Source organism: Panthera leo, chromosome B4 (genome assembly GCF_018350215.1).
Source record: "Panthera leo isolate Ple1 chromosome B4, P.leo_Ple1_pat1.1, whole genome shotgun sequence".
Lineage (NCBI taxonomy): Eukaryota > Metazoa > Chordata > Mammalia > Carnivora > Felidae > Panthera > Panthera leo.
The window spans coordinates 137042403-137060473 of NC_056685.1; the positions used below are offsets into that span (position 1 = coordinate 137042403).

An 18071-nucleotide genomic window follows, 5' to 3' on the forward strand; every position below is an offset into this window, starting at 1 on the left:
GTGGGGGTTAAAAACGCGTCCCCCCAGCAGGGAGGCGCAGCTCAAACACGGGTCATGTGCTGGCACCCGAGAACAATTTCCCGTCTTACAAGTGAGAGTTGCAGGGCGACCAGACAAGACTCCGTCTAAGGTGTAGCAGGTCTGGCCCGGCCCCCTCAGAAGTGTCCATCGCCAAGGTTCTGAGCTTTCAGATCAGTTTTTCTGCTTGCTGCTTGTTGGAAAGGTGCAGCTTCTCGCTGCCAGGCCCGCTGTGGCCGGTTACGAATTTGCAAGACAGAGCCGGGCCGGGTGGCGGCCAGCGTCCTCCTGTGGGCGGACTGGGCACCGGGCTGTGCACAGAGGTGGGCTGGTGGGGGAGAAGGGGCCGGTCTGTGCGGCCCTGGTGCCCCTGCCCGCCTGGCTCGGCCCCTCCGCTTTCCATTCCTGCCTCATTTCCCTGTGAAAGGACGCCTTCGTTAGACCCCTTCCCACTTAAACGTGACTTTCAGATCCGTCCCTTTCTTTGGAAGAAAGCGCAACCCGTGGGGCATGGCAGGGGTTATTTGGCTATTGTTTCAGTAAAATCCGATTTATTAGCCCTTGAAGGGTGGATTCTAAAACAGATTAAAAACTTTCACCTCGTAGGTAATGCGTGTCAGGACTGCGCGAAGAGAAAGCTGGAAGAGAACGGGATTGAAGATTCAAAGAGGCCCCGACGGTCCGATGCAGGTACGTGTGCTTTCCGTGCAGCGGCCGCTTGGCCACACACAGCTGTTGGCGGCCCCTGTGTTTTGTCCGGTCATGAGGCCCCTTGCCGTGGGCGGGAGGGGTGAGGACACGTGTGTCCATTGAAAGCGGCACGCGCTCGAGGAAGCGCACGGGAGGTCAGCCCAGGCTTCTCGCAGTGAGCGCTCTGTGCCGTCACACCCGCTTCGAGAAGCAGCATCGCTGGGAGCCTGTCCCCCACCCGCCGCACCCCGGCTGACCACCGTCCTGCCTTCTGTCCCTCGGTCCGCAGGGAAAACCACTTCAGGTCATCTGTCTTTTGTTCCCCGTGTCACCGGCAGGGAGTTACATAAACTGTTGATTTAAGCGGACAACGTCCGTGGCTCCGGGAGAGGAGACGTGGCGCCCTCAGGCCTGCCTCCAGGCGTCGGCGCATCACCTCTAGTTGCCCACGTGCCGGCTCTGACTCCCGAACCGGCCCCTGCTGGTTGCCAAGGTCATGGCACGGATTTTGCCCTTCGGTCTGTCTATAGGAGGTAGAGTTTAAAAGGTGGAAAACAAAAGCGATTACTTTATTAAAACGACGCAGACGTTTTTTTCCTGGCTGAGCAGCCATCCCCGGTGCTGTGTTAACGGGACCAGTGTCAGCGGCGGGATGTTGTCAGTATCGAGGGCAAATGTGCTTTTTTGCTTGTTGCGTGTCGGTGCTTTTTAGTTTTGAGGAATTTTTAGATTTCTCTTTGCCCTTGTCCAAAAAATAATGTTTTGCAGTATTTTTTTTTTTTTTTTAAGTTTATTTATTTATTTTGAGAGAGAGAGAGCCAGAGCTGGGGAAGGACAGAAAGACAGGGGGAGAGAGAGAATCCCAAGCAGGCTCCACAGTCAGCACAGAACCCGACGTGGGCCTCGAACTCACAAACCGTGAGATCATGACCTGAGCTGAAATCGAGAGTCAGACGCTTAAGCGACGGAGCCCCCCGGGCGGCCCACGTTATTTTCCAATGGATCATCGTCTGTCATAGGGCCCCTCCCTTCCCGTGACATTCGGCCTTCTGCCCGGCTCTGGGCTGTGCACACTTGCCGCGTGGGAGCTCTCTCGCTTCCTAGGCCACTGTTGCAAAGACCTGTATTCCTGCCCCGGCCGTCTGGCCAGGACCTCCTCAGGGGGCGCTCACAGCCCCGTGGGGTGGGGGGGGCACCCCGGCCCTCGGGGGTCCTCATACTCCACTCACGGCCGGGGTGTGGGATTCTGCTGGGAAACCCACCGTCTCAAGGGTCCATGTTTCCTGTTGGAGACCGTCTGTTGCCAACCCAGTTCTCAGTGGTTTGTAGGTGATCTGTTGCCTGCCTTTCTGGAAGCTTTCAGGATCTTCTTTTTCCTCCTGTTCAGAAATTTCACGAATTTAGGTGGAGCTCTTTTTTATATATGTTGCTCAGTTTTTTTTCCTGTGTCTCCAGCCCAGGGATAATCTCTGGTTTCCCTGATTATGTCTTTCTGCTGTGTTCCCTTGTCCTCAAATTCATGCTGGCCGGGCCTACTGGATTGCGTTCCGAGGTCCTGCGTTTTCTCCGATGTCTTCCTGTTCATTTTGTGTTCAGCTGTTCAGAAACTTTCTGGGAGATTCTCAAAATCGTGTCCTAGTCTCTGGGTTCCGTTTTTATTTTGAGAGTATTACTGTTGATTTCTGCGAGCTCTTCTGTGTTCTGATTTACTCTCTTTCGTGGCATCTTTCCTCCCCTCCCCCAAGACCGTGATCTTTACAAATCTTGAGGGATACCAGAGGCTTCCCTGGTTGTCTGACTCCATTCCTGACAACATTGGGATTAAAGATTTTCAAATAACAGTTTATTTTTTTTGCTTTACATAAGAAAACCGAAGCAAAGTGCTCCTAAACATGTAATAATCCACTAAGAATTTCTAGGCCTATGAAGCAAGTAACTCGTCAGTTTACCTATTTACTCAGCACCTAGAAGTTACCCCTCGGTGGGGCTGCCGTTAGAGTATCTTCCTCTTCTACATCGTGGGGAGCTTGTGCTGTCGAAGCGGCCTGGCACAGGTGCAAAGATTCACGGTGAATGCGGAGAACGCTTAGTAAAAGGAAGCAGTTTTATTTGATTTATTTATTTAATGTTTTTATTTATTTTGGAGACAGAGACAGAGCATGAGCAGGGGTGGGGTGGAAAGAAAGAGGGACACAGAACCCAAGCAGGCTCCAGGCTCCGAGCTGTCAGCACAGAGCCTGACGCGGGGCTGGAACTCACAAGCTGTGAGATCATGACCTGAGCTGAAGTTGGATGCTTAACCGACTGAGCCACCAGGCGCCCCAAAATGAAGTAGTTTTAAAAATGGGGCTCCGTGCAGAGTGTCATCACCGGAGTAGGGCTGGTGACAAGGGGAGACGGGAGGCTGTGGTCTCGTTCATACCGGTTGGATGGACGCCGAAGGGGCGGGCGTCCAGGTCCTTCGGCCGATTTTCTGTAGCTTCAACACACTTTCCTGTAGAGAGAGGATGCCATTCCAGGAGCAGTTCCTCTGAAGTCTTTTGGCAAATATTTGGGTTGTGAATTCCGCTAGTGGGGACATTTGTAACCAGAGAGCGAGGGAAACGGCGAAATTAGCGTTGACCTGTTTCCTCCAGGACAGGTGGTGGTTTCCGCTCGTCTGTCTCCTCCGTTTTCCTCCTGTCTGTCTGGGGCTCCTCCGTCGCCTGTGATACTTAAGAAGGCAGATCTTCTGGTCATTCTCTGCCGGTGGTGTTTCTGCTGCCACTGCCGCGCGCGTGCACTTCTCCCGTCCAGGGCCTCCCCTGGGTGGCAGGCCGTGTGGCTGGTGGCCGGGCTCACCGCCCGGCGGACTTCACAGGACCAGCAGACGGGCCCCGCGTGCCGGCACCCGCTGCTCCCCAGGCGGCCGTGAGTGGTGCTCGGAGGAAGCCCTCCGGGAAGGGAAAGGCGCCCGTTTCCATGGGCGGAGATTCCCGTCGGTCTTTGCAAACCTAGCGCGGTTTCACTTTGTTCCCGATGGCGCGTACGGGTCACGACGCCGTTTCTAGACAGCAGCCACTGTGTCAAAGTCTTCAGCGTGTGCGGAAAACCGAACGGTGTGGGACGCCAACGTCCCGTCGCGGAGGCTCCTCCGAGCTGAATCTTAACTCTGGGTCCTCCTTTGTTTTGTCGCAACAGACGACGCCGGAGGGTCTTGAAATCTTTAAAACCGCCCAAACCTGCCACTTGAAGACCAGCCTTGTGTAACCGCAGTGCCGTAACCCAAGCAACGAGGAACGTTCAGAGAACTCCGCGTGGCATCTCTCGCTTCAAAACCGTCCTACACCCCGGGAGAGCCGCGCGGGCGCCTCGGAGGCCGGCTGCAAGTTCCACCGTGTGGTTCGCGCGTTCGGGAGGTAGAGCCTCACACGGGCCCCGACGGACGGCTACCTCAGGGACGTGGTGGGAGGGAGACCGGACTCCTGGCTTCTGCCCGACGGGCCCCCTTCGTCAAGGTGGTTTTTCTAGTAAAAAGGGGAGGGTGAGGACTGTCCAAGCAACAGTAGTTGCCAAAGAGGAAAAAAAAAAAAAAAAAAAAAAAGACACTTAAACTTACGATTTTTACGTGGAAACATGTTACTGTAGAAAAAAATTCAAAGTACGGTGGTTGCGTTGTTCGCTAGGAAAGAACGAGTGGGTGCTTGTTTGAGGCACCGAGCCTGCTGCTGTGAGAGTGGTCGGTGTTGAAGAGGAAAGGCCAGCTGAGTGGGGTCTCTTTGGAATTCCCTAATTTTGGTGACTTCGGCTCCAAGGAGCGGCAGGGCCCAACTGGCCGCGGAGCCCCGGAGCCCCAGGGCCTTTGCACGAGCGCAGCTCGGCGCTGCACAAGTTGGTGTCGCGACGGGCGCCTGAGAAATGACCAGTGGAGCGCGAGACCAAGTTTGCAGCTTTTAGTTAGAATAGAAATCCCACGTTTTCAGAGTCTTTATACTATGGGGGAAGGTCCAGCCTTTCTGTTCTTATCTCTTAGAAGTGTCTCCCCAGGGCCCGTTTGGGGTTTGCCCGGAATGAGGCGGGCAGACCTTGTCAGGGGCCTTGGGGTTCATGCAGGCGGGAGAGCGCCACGCTGGGGGCAGGGCTCACACCTGACGGTGGCCATGGCGGTGACCCTGGGACCCTGCTTGGTTTCCTCCCAGAGGCTGCCTATTTCGGATGTGCGGTCCTTGCCAAATTCCATGACGCTCCCCATTGATGGCGCTGCCCCCCCCCGCCCCCCCCCCCCCCCCCCCGCCCTGGTACAGAGAAAGTTAAGAACAAGAAACATAAGGTTGGAACATGTTGCGAGTGAGAGATAAGCCAGAGACCTGCTTGAGACACTTTTTTTCTCTTTTTGAAGCATGAAAAATCTTTTATGTTACTCTGGTCATAAATAAAATTTTAACCTCGACTACGTGTGCTCGGCTTTAGTTACGACAAAGCTGGGGGTAGTGGATTTAATGAGAACTTTGGCCTTGACTTATCACTCAGCTGAGAAGTGACTGCTTGTGTTTAAATCTTCTAAAAAGCAGAGATTGTAATTTGTTGGTTTTTAGACGTTTCCCAAGTGCAACCAGAGGCGAATGTCTGCGTCTGAAAGTTGGTTGGACGCAGGGCAGGCCAGAACGACCAGCGTGGAAAGGGACGCGGAAGAGGAGGGGTTGGGCCAGCTGTGCGCCATGCTCCAGGCCGTGAGGCCTCGTCGCCGTGACGGGCGGCCTCTGCAGTCGGGTCGGCTGTCCACCGAGCGAATTCAAACGCACGCTGGTTCCAACGTCATTGGTCTGCTAGAGGTACCTGGAGCATGTCTCGCTTGTTGGTGGCTCGCCGGCTGGCTCCCTGGGCCCGTGGTGGCGCCCCAAGCACGAGTTTCCCGCCGGCCTGTGGTTTTCAGGAACGGGGTAGCCGGTGCCGTGACAAACCGTGCCGTGAAGGATCACCGACGGCGTGGGTCCCGGTGAGAGAGCGAGAGCGGCCCAAGGTGCGACCGGGGTCGACTCTGAGCTCACGTGGCAACGGGGACGTCTCGGCGCGAAGTTGATGTTGTGTAAAGCGGAGGAGGTCCGCGAGGCAGAGGTGTTGCCGGTGTTTTCTTAGGAACAGGAGACAAATAGAGTGGCCTCCGCTCTCTACACTCGTAAGAGATTGATTGGCTGGGTGAGGGCAGGAAGCAGGTCTTCTGTGACTTTGGTCTGGGTGGGCACACGGGGCACTTCGTTTACGTGAAGCAGTGGGTGTTCAAAAGTGGCCGCGTCACTGCTTCGGGAGGCTGCTCCCTCGTTAGCACTTGGGTCCAGCCCGTCTTAAGTGGAAGACCACCAGCATCTCGCAATTCTTTCTGTAAAGTTTGAGAGCGCACGCGCGAGCGTGCGTGCGTGCGTGTGCATGCGTGCGTGCATGAGCACGGGAGGGGCAGGGGGGGAGAGAGAGAGAGAGTGCCTGGTGTTCAGGCTTTGCACTGACCACCAGGAGCCTGCTCGGGATATTCTATCTTGTGAACTGAGAGGTCACAACCTGAGCAGACGTTGGACGTTTAACCGACCGAGCCGCCCAGGCGCCGCTGGTCTTTACGTGTCCACAGACCCCGTGTGGACGGGTAACTGTCAGTAGATTGCAGTGAGGGAGCTGCTCTGCTGTGTACGAAACTCTAATCCATTCTGAAAGGGAAATGAAGTATTATTGAAAATGCTGCAACTTTCCTCCCCAGAACCACGTATTTAAGCGGAGGAGTCAGTTGTTACTTAGGAAAGCCTGTGTTCGACGTTTTCCCAACAGATTTATACTTAGAGAAATTCAGATTGCATTGAAGCAGACATAATTGTTTCACCTTAAAAGAATTTTTGTTTCTAAAATGATAGATCAGAGACATCTGCGGTTAGAATATTCTTTACTGAGATTTCCTGTATTGACATCAGTTCCCCTGAAATAACTTCCCATAAAACCCAGGTTCAACGTTCTATAACTAACAATATTTGAGAACCAAGAGTTTCCCTGAAAGATTACTTAAACGTACTAGGCAAGACCTAAGTGAAAATAATGCAGAATCCAAAATTATTCTGACTGGCTTTCAGAATGACACAAAATCACACTTTTTTTTTTAATAATTCGCTCAACACTAACTCAGGAAACCTTACCCACGGGAAGGGGGCCCGAATGATGGACGCGAGCTACAGCGGCCCAGGCTGTCCCGACTGCTCCAGCAGTCTGTCATTCAAGAGCAACAGCTAGGCCGCCGTGACCGTGACCCAGGTCACGGACACCCCCAGGTGCTCAGGGGGCACTCGCGGTCCTAACGCGACTCTTGGTTTCTCTTGCTGCTTTCTTGGCCTTCAGTGTCTGGATACTGAGAAAGATCCAGGGTCAGAACTCTACTGAACATGCAGTCGTCGAACTGAAATGAGAAAAGACCGCTCAAGTCACCTGTCGACTTGGGGGAGAAACGTGTCACTAAACATAAAAGGAGGGCACTAGCGAATCTGGATTTGCACTTAAAAAGGAGTCTCCTTATAACCACGGGTCTCCATTTACATCCGCTTTATGTTTTATATTATCTGGTAAAAGGTCCCAGCGCGTGCCGTCCCGGCGCGCGGACTGCCCTGAGCTAAAGGCTACCGCGGACCAGCCGACACAGGAGCGGCTCTAAGGACCGGGCTCCAGGGTTCCGTATTCACAAAGGAAATGCGCTCGACGCAGGAGGCCCCGCTCCGCTCTCACCAGCTCTCACGGGCGGAGAAGGCGCCCGCTTCCACACGCACCACAGGACCCGCCAAGCGATCCGCGCTTACCACGGCTCCCCTCGCCTGCCCCCCGGCCCCCGTCCCTCGTGTTAGCCTGGAACGGTGTGTAAGCGCGGGGTCTGGCCGGCGGCCCTCGGGGTTACTCTTCACCAGGGCATCTACGTGTACGTGCGTGATGCGCGTGTTAAGCCGTTTTCCTCCTGTTAATCTGCCTTTTGCCAGTCTGATTACAGGGCCCCAGCCAGAGAACCTAAGTGCGTAGAGGAAAAAGGTATTTTTTGTTCCCCTACACTGGTGTGAGAATTTCCGGTGCTCCCTTGCATCTTGTAGGCACAGGAAGGGAAATTTTTATCTTCGTTTAAATGAAAACTCAGGAAGTAAAGCCTTACTGTCCCCAGACTGAATGATCCGAATTAGCTGCTCTACTCCATTAGTTCAGGTAAGTGTTTCGAACAGCTGTAGGTGTGTTTGAATTCTAAGTTACTATACAACTTGGAACGTCTGGCGAATTTGTCTTGTTTCCCCTCTGGTCCTTTCTGAAAGATAAATGGGCCCTTTAGTGCTACCCACAGTGCATTTGTTTGGTCTAAAACATGCAGACGTTACGGAAATATGAAACACAGTATTAACAGTTTAGCGTGTACCTCACAGCTCTGTAATTTTGTTTGCTTTTTCACTTCAAGTCCATCTTAAAAATTCTGTCTACTGTCGTAGAAAAATAAGTCGTTTTAAAAAATCTTACTTGATTCAAAAAAAATCACTTAAGCCTAATATTTATCAACTGCAGAAATCAAACAGCATGTGCAGACCCCCCTGGTACTTGTAATTTCACTTCAGGACACAACAGGGAGACTCCTGGGGCTGCCTTTTACCTCCGGGTAGATGCCTATCAGCGCATCGGCCTGGGAATAGAACTCCTCTTTTAGGGAAATGATTATCATCTGAAACTGCTCCTGAGTCTGCTCTTTGATGTAACTTGAGACCTGGGGGGGAGGGGGACAAAAAGCACACATTTCACCAGCAAGGAAAGGCTTCCTTTCTGGGCCCCGGGAGGGTGACTGTGCCCATCTCTGCCCATCGTAGGGGACAAAGCACTTACTTGCCTTGCTGGTAACTCAGTAAACCCAGTATAAGTGCAGAAATGGAAACCGCTCAGATTAAAAGGTGAAAAAAATTGTAAATCTTACTAAATCTGCCATCGAAACTTGAAGAATATTTTAAAGAACAAAGCTCTAACTTAAGATATCATCAAGTGAACATGCAATCAGTTTTCATAACAAGGTAAAAACGACCACTCAGACATTGAGGAAGGACCGGTCTTTAAATTTCCATCTTCCTATTTTGCTAATAACTCAGAGCCAGAAGATAGGAAAAGTGGCAATTATATATATTCAGGAACCATCCTCAAATCCAAGGAATGGGAGTAAGATAGAAAGGGGTCTTGTTGAACGAAATCTGCTGAGAACCCAGAGGGAGATGGAGAAGGACTGGGCACAGCCCCCCAGGATATTTGCCCCCCCCCCCCCCCCCGCACGTCTCTGAGGGGCTGGATGGCTCTGGGCCGCGCGTACGGCTCCCGACTGTGTGGGACTATGGCCCAGTGCTGGGTGAGGAGTCACCGGCGGAGGTGAGGGACCAGGAGGGGAAACTGCTTCTGGTGAAGGGGTTGAATTCACAGGCAGAAGGAACTCGGTTCAGCATGAGAGGCAGTGGTAGCCACTGTGGAGCGGCTGTGAGCGGGACGGGGGTGGGACACACTGTGTTTGCTGAGCTGCCCGAGGTGCACGGCGGGCACCCCGGGCACCAGAGGGGGTGGCCGTCACTTGGGAGCCGCTCACGCGTCCGCCCGCGCTCAGCATGGCAGCGGAGCGGTCGGCAGGGTGGATCCTGGGGGAGACTGAAGGGTGACAGGTCTTTAATACACAGGCTGGATGCCACAGAACAGTCTTAAGTAAGACCTTGTCCCTGGAGAGGCCAGTAACACAGCTCCATCTTGCTGGAAGCCACGGATACCTTAAAAGCTAATGAGAAAAGAGCCCACAAAAATAGACCCCACCCCCCACCCCAACATACAGAAGATGGGCTACAAAGCACCAAAATTCACCTCTTCGGGGGAAGAGGTCTCCTAAATGAGGCCGTCGAGTCCAATCAGCCGATGCACGCTGGCCGGCGTTCAGGAGACAAACAGATTGTCTTTTGTTCCTATTTTCTTTCCCTTCCCCAGTTAACCTGATGCCTGGCAGGTCACAGAAGGTGGCTCTTTCCTGTCCTCTACAAAGTTCAAAGGGATCGGGGATCTGGTTTTTAAACCTCTGACTACGGAGCGGATGTGTTCAGAACGCAGGGATGAGAAACCTGGGCTGGATGAACACAGCTCGGGCAGCGCCGAGTGAGGCCACGTGGGCCGCCAGAAGGGCCTCAGCCGCAGCTCCCGAAACCCACCCCCCCCCGACTCTGGCATCTCCTGCCGGGCTCCAGGGAGCCCAGCGTCAGGGACCCAGGACTCCCTCTCAGAGGTGGACTCCTCAGCCAAGCTCACGAGACTACGGTATATGCGCCACGATGCCAGTTTACAAAGAGCCTGGTCCTCTCTGGAAGATGAACGTGCCTGGAAGCGGAACCAGGAGTCCACTTCGCCCATCTCCAGAATGGACGGCTCTGGCAGCGGGACCGTGACGCCAGGAGTCTGCAGGCGGAACCGCCCCTCCTCTTTGGGCGCTTCCACGGCTGACCCCGTGCTCCCGTCAGACTCACAGTGGGGAGCTGTGGCCTCACAGCCCGTCTCTTTCAGGTGGCTTTACGCTGACGTCCAGAACCGGGGAGAAGCCACCCACCAGCAGTGCTGTGGATTCAGCACAGCGATCCTGACTTGACTCCCTGTTTTGATTCCCCAGCAATTGACTGAGGATCCCCTGCCCCTCGAATGAAAACTGCTCCCCCACAGCCTCTCCTGTTTAGATCTTTAACTTAGATTTGATTTTTAATCAGCCGTTCTCCAACCCACTGGGCGTTCCAAGGCAGGCGGCCTTCTGACCAGCACGTGATCCTTGGACTACAGGTGTTCTTTTGGAAATTAAAAGCAGGGAGACACTCACTTTGCCAATGTTAGTGTTGTCCAGGGCTGCGTCCACTTCATCTAAGACAAAGAACGGAGCGGGCCGAAAACTAGGAAGAAATTACAAGGAACAGCTTTGGTTTTCGAGAGACCTGGAGAAGATGAACAGTATTCAGACTGAACAAGATCCATCCCCTTGGATGCTTCTGCCTCAGTCACCAGGTCACCAGTGACCCCGACGGTGCCGAATCCAACGGGCGGTGCTCAGTCGGTGTCCCCCGTGACCTCTGCGGGTGGCATGGGGGGCTGCCCCCACCTGGCGGCCTGATGTCACAGATGACCGTCTGCTCCCCCACCTCCCCCACCGCTCCTTCCAGGTCTCTTCCGCCAGCTCCTCTCCGAGCGGTGCTCGAACGTTTTCACACCGCGGTGCCCTGGGGTACGGTCCGTGGTCCTTCCACGCTAATTGGCTCGCGTGTGGTTTCATCTCATCTCTGGGATTTAAACACAATCCGTATACTGATGGCTCCCACACCCTACCTGCCTCATGTGCCCAACAGCTTGCCCGACGGTTCCTGGCGGGTGTCTGATAAACAGCTAAAGCTCATCCCTGATCCCGCTCCTCAGCTGCCCCTCCAGACCTGTTCCCTCCCACGGTCTTTTCACTCGAGCTGGTATGTGTCACCCCTGCCGCCTCCCTCTCACCCCACACCTTGTCTGCTCAGCCGACACTCACCCTGGTCCAGCCCCTCTTCCCCTTTCTCCCTGACGGCTACCACAGTTCCTATCCCTGTGTCCACCACTGTTGCATACGGCCCATTCACTACGGATGCCGGCTGTCTCTGGCCTCAGGGCCTTTGCACATGCTGTTCCTCATGTCTAGAACAATCTTCCCTTAGCTACAGCCACATGACTTGCTCCCTTCATTCCTTCAAACTTTGTTCAAATGTTGCCTTCTCAAATAGGCCTTCCAGGGTGACTCTAATATTGCAAATCCCTCCCTGCTATTTACTGTCTCCAATTCCCTACTTTATTTTCTTCTCTATAGCATCTGCCATCTCCTGATAGTCTCTCTGTCAGAGAGTTAGTTTACTAAAATACCTTCTCCTCTGTCTTCCCCAACAAAAATAACGTATCTTTGAGGCAAAGATTTTGTTTTGTTCCCTGCCGACTCTCCGATGCCTGCACCACCACCCGACACACAGCAGATCTCTAATCAGTATCTGTCGAATAAATGGATGGTGACAGTAATTACTAGTAAGGGACCCCTAGTAATAGTCTTATTCTGCTGCGATTTGCTCAACACAGGCTCACGTTTCGATTCCTGCTGCCTGCTTTCCCCAAAGTCTCCTGCATGAATGGTGGTATTTTCTTTTCCTTTCCTGTACTGGCCTCCTCTTATAAACATCAGCTGATGCCAATCCTTCTGGTCGTGCAAGTAGAGAGGGAGCACCATGCACACCTGGGCCTTCATCTAATGACTGGAATGTTGAACACTAGCCGTCCTGATCTTAGCCGACATCTTCTCCATTTTCCTCAGATTGCCACCACCATTAGTGGAGAGGAGGAGGTTAAACGTTTTTTCAGAAGAAATACTCTGTGTAACATTCTTTACCTAAACACAGCTCTCTGAATATATACTAGGAAAACAACACACGGGTTGGATGTTTTGTTCTGTTTGTTGGCAATCCTGATGTCGCATCCGTCCATCCCAGGATTTCCTTTCCTTTCCTTTCTATAAACTTGGAATATTAGTAGCCTCTGGTAGTTGCAGAAATTTAGTGAAAATCTGTCAAGGACTGAATTATGTGTTAGATTTTCAGTCTAAATTATTATAGGCCTAAAACAACCTGAATCGTCTGGCTGAAGAAAACAGTTTTGTAGCACATACGCTGAAAGACACTTCACTGTGGCCTTACCTGTGCACCGCGAACAGGAGGGCCAAAGCTGCCACACACTTTTCTCCCCCCGACAGATTGTCCATTGGCATGAACCGTTTGCCTGGAGCCACGCAGTTATAGCTGATTCCCTCTAGGTAAGGCTCTTCTGGGTTTTCTGGGCTAAGAAATGCCTGAAACACAGGTTATTTATTAGCAGTATCACAGAAGCAATTAGTAAAATTTCGACTTTGGAAACTGAGAGAGGTTGTGAAATATTCTATTGGTGAGGTTTTCCTCCGTTTTGATGGGAAAATACCAATGCCTGTAAACAATGTGTATAGCTGTTCATGCAGTCACAGGAAATAGGGTTGCGTGGGTGGTAGGAGAGGGAAAACATTCTAACACACACAGAGGAGTAGGCCTTCCCGTAGGACTGCCATTCAAACGTCAGCAGCACATGTCTGACAAAAACAGTCTTTGTTCGGCTCACCCGTTGGCCCGTCATCAACCATTTATTGAATAGCCGTTGCGGGCCAGGTACTGTAGATACAGGCAGGAATCCTGCCTTCAAGAAGTTAATGGGTATATTTTAGTCTTACTTTACTGAAGATAAGTAAATTATTTTCAGCTAAAATCCTAAGTGTCTGATCCAGGATCAACTTTCAGCCATAAAAGAACACCAGCAGAAAGGTAAAAGCAGGTGTAGAAGTCCCCCATGCACCCCTTGATTCCCCGTTCAGTGCCACGGGGTCTGCTGTGGGTACTGACTGCGTCACGGGCAAAGGTTATAGCAAAGGGACTATCGACACAGTCCTGCCTTTGGTTCCTTCCTCTCCTTTGTACTCCGCCCAACTTGTCACAGACCCCAGGTCAGACATTCCCAAGACCCTCTACAGAACATGACCTGTACTACAGAGACCACTGACTGCCATGAAACCAAATTAGCACCAGGCAACAGAACTCAGAACTGAAGAGAATCTGGAAACAAATGACTGAACCCCCTCATTTTTCAGATGAAAAAATGGAACCAGAGAGGTTCTGCCTTGTCCAGGCTGACCAGTGGGACAGTGAGTGGGATCTAGAACACAGTTACTGTGGCAACCAATGTTCTGGAAGCGACTAGAAGTGGGTCACTCAGATAATGCGGTGGATATTTATTTCCCACCAGAAAAAAACGACCACCAACACAGTTTCCAGCGGCATTTGGGGTGGAAATACCTACTTGGGCACTGACGTTTCTGCAGAGCTTCTTGTAGATTTGATCAATGGAGACGGAGACGTGCTCAAAACACTGGCTGAAGAGGTCGTATCTCCTTTTTTTCACCTGTTCAAACTCTTGCCTACACACTCTGGCTTCCTTTCTGCTGGCCTCAAAAGCTGACAGAGAAGCAACGTTCTTTACTTTGAAGACCAGTGGGGGGAGGGCTTCTCTTGGTGCAACTTTTTTTTTTTTTTTAATTTTTTTTTTTAATGTTTATTTATTTTTGAGACAGAGAGAGAGAGACAGAGCATGAGCAGGGGAGGGTCAGAGAGAGGGAGAGACACAGAATCTGAAACAGGCTCCGGGCTCCGAGCTGTCAGCCCAGAGCCCGACGCGGGGCTCGAACTCACGGACGGTGAGATCATGACCTGAGCTGAAGTCGGACGCTCAACCGACTGAGCCACCCAGGCGCCCCTCTTATTGCAACTTTAAAGCATAGAGTATCTTAAAAACTGGATTTTGAATTTGGTTGTCTGGAGTAAAATCTACCTTTAAAATACCCCAATTGTTATTGATTCTAAGAAAATGGCTCTTAAAATTGATGGGCCCTTTTTCTAATTTTTAAATAAGAGCGACAAATTCTGTGAAAGAGAATCTAAGACGGCCATCACACTGGTATAAAAAATTATGTTCTAAAATAACCAGTATACTTTTTTTTTTTTTAATTAAAGCAGAGCACTTCTTACCAAGGCAGCAACTAGTGACTCAGTACTAAAAGTACACATTAATATGGGATGACAGAGAAAGATCTAAGTTAAAAATAAAGAGACAGAACCCACGACCCCCAGGAGTGCGGCCTTGCTGGCAAGTACCGCCCAGCCTCACCGTCTGTGGACTCCTGGAACTTGTCCCTGACGGTCTTCAGGTTCTCCAGGGCTCTCAGGTTTGGGGCCGCCGTCTTCAACAGGACCTCCTCCTGGGACGCCACCTGCTGCAGCAGGAGTCTGAGGCGGGCCTCCACTTCTTTATCCGTTTGTAGCGCCTATTGACAGAGAACAGCGGTGACCGCTTGCCTTTCAGACCCTAGCTGCCGAGGAATTAGGCACAGGGCCCTTCAGGACCAGGTCCCTGCCTCCCTTTCTCCGCAGCCACCCCTTCCCTCCCTTGGCGCCTCGGAGTCTGAAACACAGTCGGGCCGCGCTGTCCGCAGCTCCCTTAGCCAGCTGTGCCGTGCCGTGGCTCCAGTGTTCTAGATACTGCTCTCCCGGAACATGCTTCACCTCCACACTTCCTCATGTGGGCAAAAAGCAGCAACTCATAGATCGCATTTTCTCATTCGTTAAAAAATACTGATCGTTTACTTATGGATTAGACCCCGAGGATTCAGTGATGAAAACTGTTCTGTCCTTGCTCTTAAAGAGCTCACTGGGAAGTCGGACACCCAGGCTGGCATTGACAACAGTGTGGAGACCCTCTAACGGCAAGCGGAGGTGCTGCGGGGCAGGGAGGAGGCACCCAACCAGTCTGGAGGGGGAGACACTTCAGCTGAAACCACCAGGATGAAGGGACCTTAAGCGAGGAGGGAAAGGAGGAAGGGGTGTAGGCGTGACCTTCCAGGAAAGCGTTCTTGCCCTCCCAGGGTGGTTCATTAACATGAGGAATGTGACGGTTTTAAGGCATTGAGAAGAGAATTATTTGAAAAATGTTGGGTACACTGGCTAATTTAGGTAACTTCTTAAAAACAGACACTTACCTTATATGCCACCTACCAAAATAAACTTCAGATGAATTAAATAGGTAATGAAGACAAAACACGAACAATATTTATAAATATTTACTCAGTAATAAGGTGGGTGAGGATTTTCTAAACATGAAAGCACTAAATAGACTACAGAGAAGACAAAAGCTGTTTTGTGGCTGCCTAAAAATAGAACTGCGATCCACGAGCCCAGCAAATCTCACAGCACCTGTAAGAACATGTGAAATTGAAAGGTGGACCTTGCTACCTGGCATCTAGTCTCCACCCCTGTCTCACAGAGCCCATGCTTGAGCTTTCCTCCCTCACGGGTCCCTTGTAGCAGGGGGCGGGGGTCCCTGCTTGATCTGAGGCTCGCCAACCCCGTCCCCCCGACGGTGACTGGTCACCAGTTCTGGCCACTGTGATGCCAGCACAGCTCCTGGGGCTCTGTCAGAAAAGCCCTTCTTCACCCTTGACACACCACTACGAAGGCGGCCTGTCTCTTGCCTGAAGGCTGCGGGGCTGCGTGGCTGGAACGCTAGGACCGGCTAGTCGCTGTGCCCTCCACGAGAGACGCGGCCTCGGGATGGAGGCAAAACGCAAATGCGGTATCGGAGCGCGGCTCACAGGGACGACGGAGCAGCAGGGCCACAGATGCCGGATTAGAGACCCTGAAGCCGGACCCCAGGTCTGTGCTCTGCAGCCGTGACGGATGTGTCTGTCCCCTACTGTGGGGGCCACAGCGGGACGATGACAGGCCACCCCAGGCTGCTGGAGTACGGTGGCCACTTGTGTCTGCTGCGGGACTTCTCAGAGACTAACGCTCACTGTAAATCTCCAAGGAGACAGCCTTTCAAAAAACTGGCTGCCCCCAGAAGACTTCATTTGGGAAGCATTTCCAAGATACTCATGTTCTGTGAACACACAGTGAGAAAGGCTGACAGAAACATTTTTAAGAAGTTGTCTATTTAGACCATTTCTTCAAACACCATTAGCCAATCTACTTTTTCCCCTGAACCTACGGTCAAAACACTCTTCTGTATTACCTGTAAATATTCACTGTCACCATGAACTAGCCCTAACGGAAAGCCTCCGTTTACCTTCAAATCCTCTCCCAGGGAGCTGTAGTCTACCTCAATGGCTGCTTCTTTTTCATAGATGTCACTCGTTGCCTGGGTACTTTCTGCTTCAGTGCCCAACTGAAAAACAGATGAAGCCCCTCCTTTGTTATGAGAAATGGGGAGCTCTACTCCTCCACCTGTCCCGAGCCCTTCAGCTGATCGCCACCTCACTCGGGTGAAACGCTAAAATCCTCACGTGGCCTGCAAGGCTGTGACGACCCGGCAGCAAGACCCCCATCCGGCACAGTCTCTCCCACCATAGAAGAGTCTTCCAGGAGAATCCCGGAGACCTAGGGAACACACCCTGTCTCCGCACCGCCAGTGGAAGGGAAATCTCAGGTTCAGCCTCAAAACAGTGATAGGACAGTTACTCCTATGACAACTGTTGAAATGATTTCTGCCTGGTGTTCCTTGTTCAGCCCTCTGGAGAGAGACAATTTCTACCTAGTGCTTTGTCTATTTCAGCCTTTATAGAAGATCTTATATCGTATCCCCATTACGTGGCCCCTACCAGATGTGCTTACCAAATTCTAGTCAGGGAACTCACCACTCAAGTAGTGGTACAAGTGTTCCCTAGGAGAGGAAAGCTGTTTCTGTGGCCTCTCCTCCCCAACCCTGTATCCACCTTGGGACCAGAAAGAACCAATGTGATCTTTCCTCTGGGACAGGCCATCTTCTATTGGAGGAGAATGATCGTATTCCCCAAGACTTCTCTTCCCGGGACAATATGGTCGGGACCTTTTCACTCTCCTCAACACTTTATTCTTAAGAAGCATCATGCTTTAAAAAGTGAATGCAGGGGCTCCTGGGTGGCTCAGTCAGTTGAGCATCGGACTTTTGATTTTGGCTCAGGTTATGATTCCAGGGTCGTGAGATTGAGCCTCATGTCAGGCTGCTGCTTAAGATTGTCTCTCTCTCTCTCTCTCTCTCTCTCTGCCCCTCTCCCCTGCTGGAGCGCTTGCTCTAAAAAATAAATTAAAAAAAATACTATTTTTCTTTCTAGAGTATAATGACTATTGTTTTTCTGCTCCCATGTACTTCTGCTGTTAACAGACCCCCTCCCTTCTCTCTCTGCATCTACACAAGTGGACCTGTGACCCAGAACGAGCCAGAGTTCTTCCCCAGGATTTTCCCAGCAGAGAGTAGGGGAGAGTTCTCTTTCCCCTCTGGTCAGAACTAGTGGTTACAGCTGTAGCCTTGTGGGGAAGGCCCATTTGGGAGAATAAAGCCAATATATACTGAGCCAGAAAGAGTTCTTGATGGTGTTCAAATTCCTGGACTGAGTCTGGCATGAGATCGCCTCCATTCCAGTCCTGTCCCTTTACCCCCTTTAAAGCCTCTGAACTGGGTTTATGTCATTTGTGGCCTGGAAAGGGCTCTCTCCTTTCCTTACCTCCTGTCTGGAATGCGATCTCTGCTAAAATAGAGAAAAAAGACAAAGACTTGGAGTATAAGGTCGTGAGAAGTAGTCACGTTAGCAAGGACGAAGGACTTCTGGAGTGGAGGGCGGACGGAACAGAGTAGATGTCTGACTGCCGGGCAGAGCAGGGCGGGGAGGAGGGAGGTAGGGGGGAGACCCCAGGGAAGAAAGGGCTCAGAGAGGAATGACCTGA

The 18071-nt window shown here is 51.9% G+C and overlaps 2 protein-coding genes across 14 annotated transcripts in view; one reads left to right on the forward strand and one right to left on the reverse strand.

Moving 5' to 3' along the window:
• FAM118A (family with sequence similarity 118 member A) overlaps window positions 1–18071 on the forward strand; it is a 41222-nt gene that overhangs the window by 21036 nt on the left and 2115 nt on the right. For 8 of the 11 annotated variants that reach the window (XM_042948109.1, XM_042948104.1, XM_042948108.1 and 5 more), the window contains 2 exons: window positions 625–708; window positions 3889–4293. In XM_042948109.1, the coding sequence (XP_042804043.1) occupies window positions 625–708; window positions 3889–3908 (104 nt within the window). In that variant the 3' untranslated portion in view covers window positions 3909–4293. Of the gene's footprint in view, window positions 1–624; window positions 709–3888; window positions 4294–4886; window positions 4970–9687; window positions 9903–18071 lie in introns of those variants that run through there. The other 3 variants (XR_006205179.1, XR_006205178.1, XR_006205180.1) reach the window with 3 other exon arrangements.
• The window catches only part of SMC1B (structural maintenance of chromosomes 1B), a 76262-nt gene continuing 64787 nt past the window's right edge, over window positions 6597–18071 (reverse strand). For all 3 annotated transcript variants that reach the window (XM_042948100.1, XM_042948098.1, XM_042948099.1), the window contains 7 exons: window positions 16438–16536; window positions 14485–14641; window positions 13621–13775; window positions 12438–12589; window positions 10559–10628; window positions 8336–8446; window positions 6597–7117 (listed from right to left, as the gene is read on the reverse strand). In XM_042948100.1, coding sequence (XP_042804034.1) covers window positions 7016–7117; window positions 8336–8446; window positions 10559–10628; window positions 12438–12589; window positions 13621–13775; window positions 14485–14641; window positions 16438–16536 — 846 coding nt within the window. In that variant the 3' untranslated portion in view covers window positions 6597–7015. The remainder of the gene's footprint in view (window positions 7118–8335; window positions 8447–10558; window positions 10629–12437; window positions 12590–13620; window positions 13776–14484; window positions 14642–16437; window positions 16537–18071) is intronic.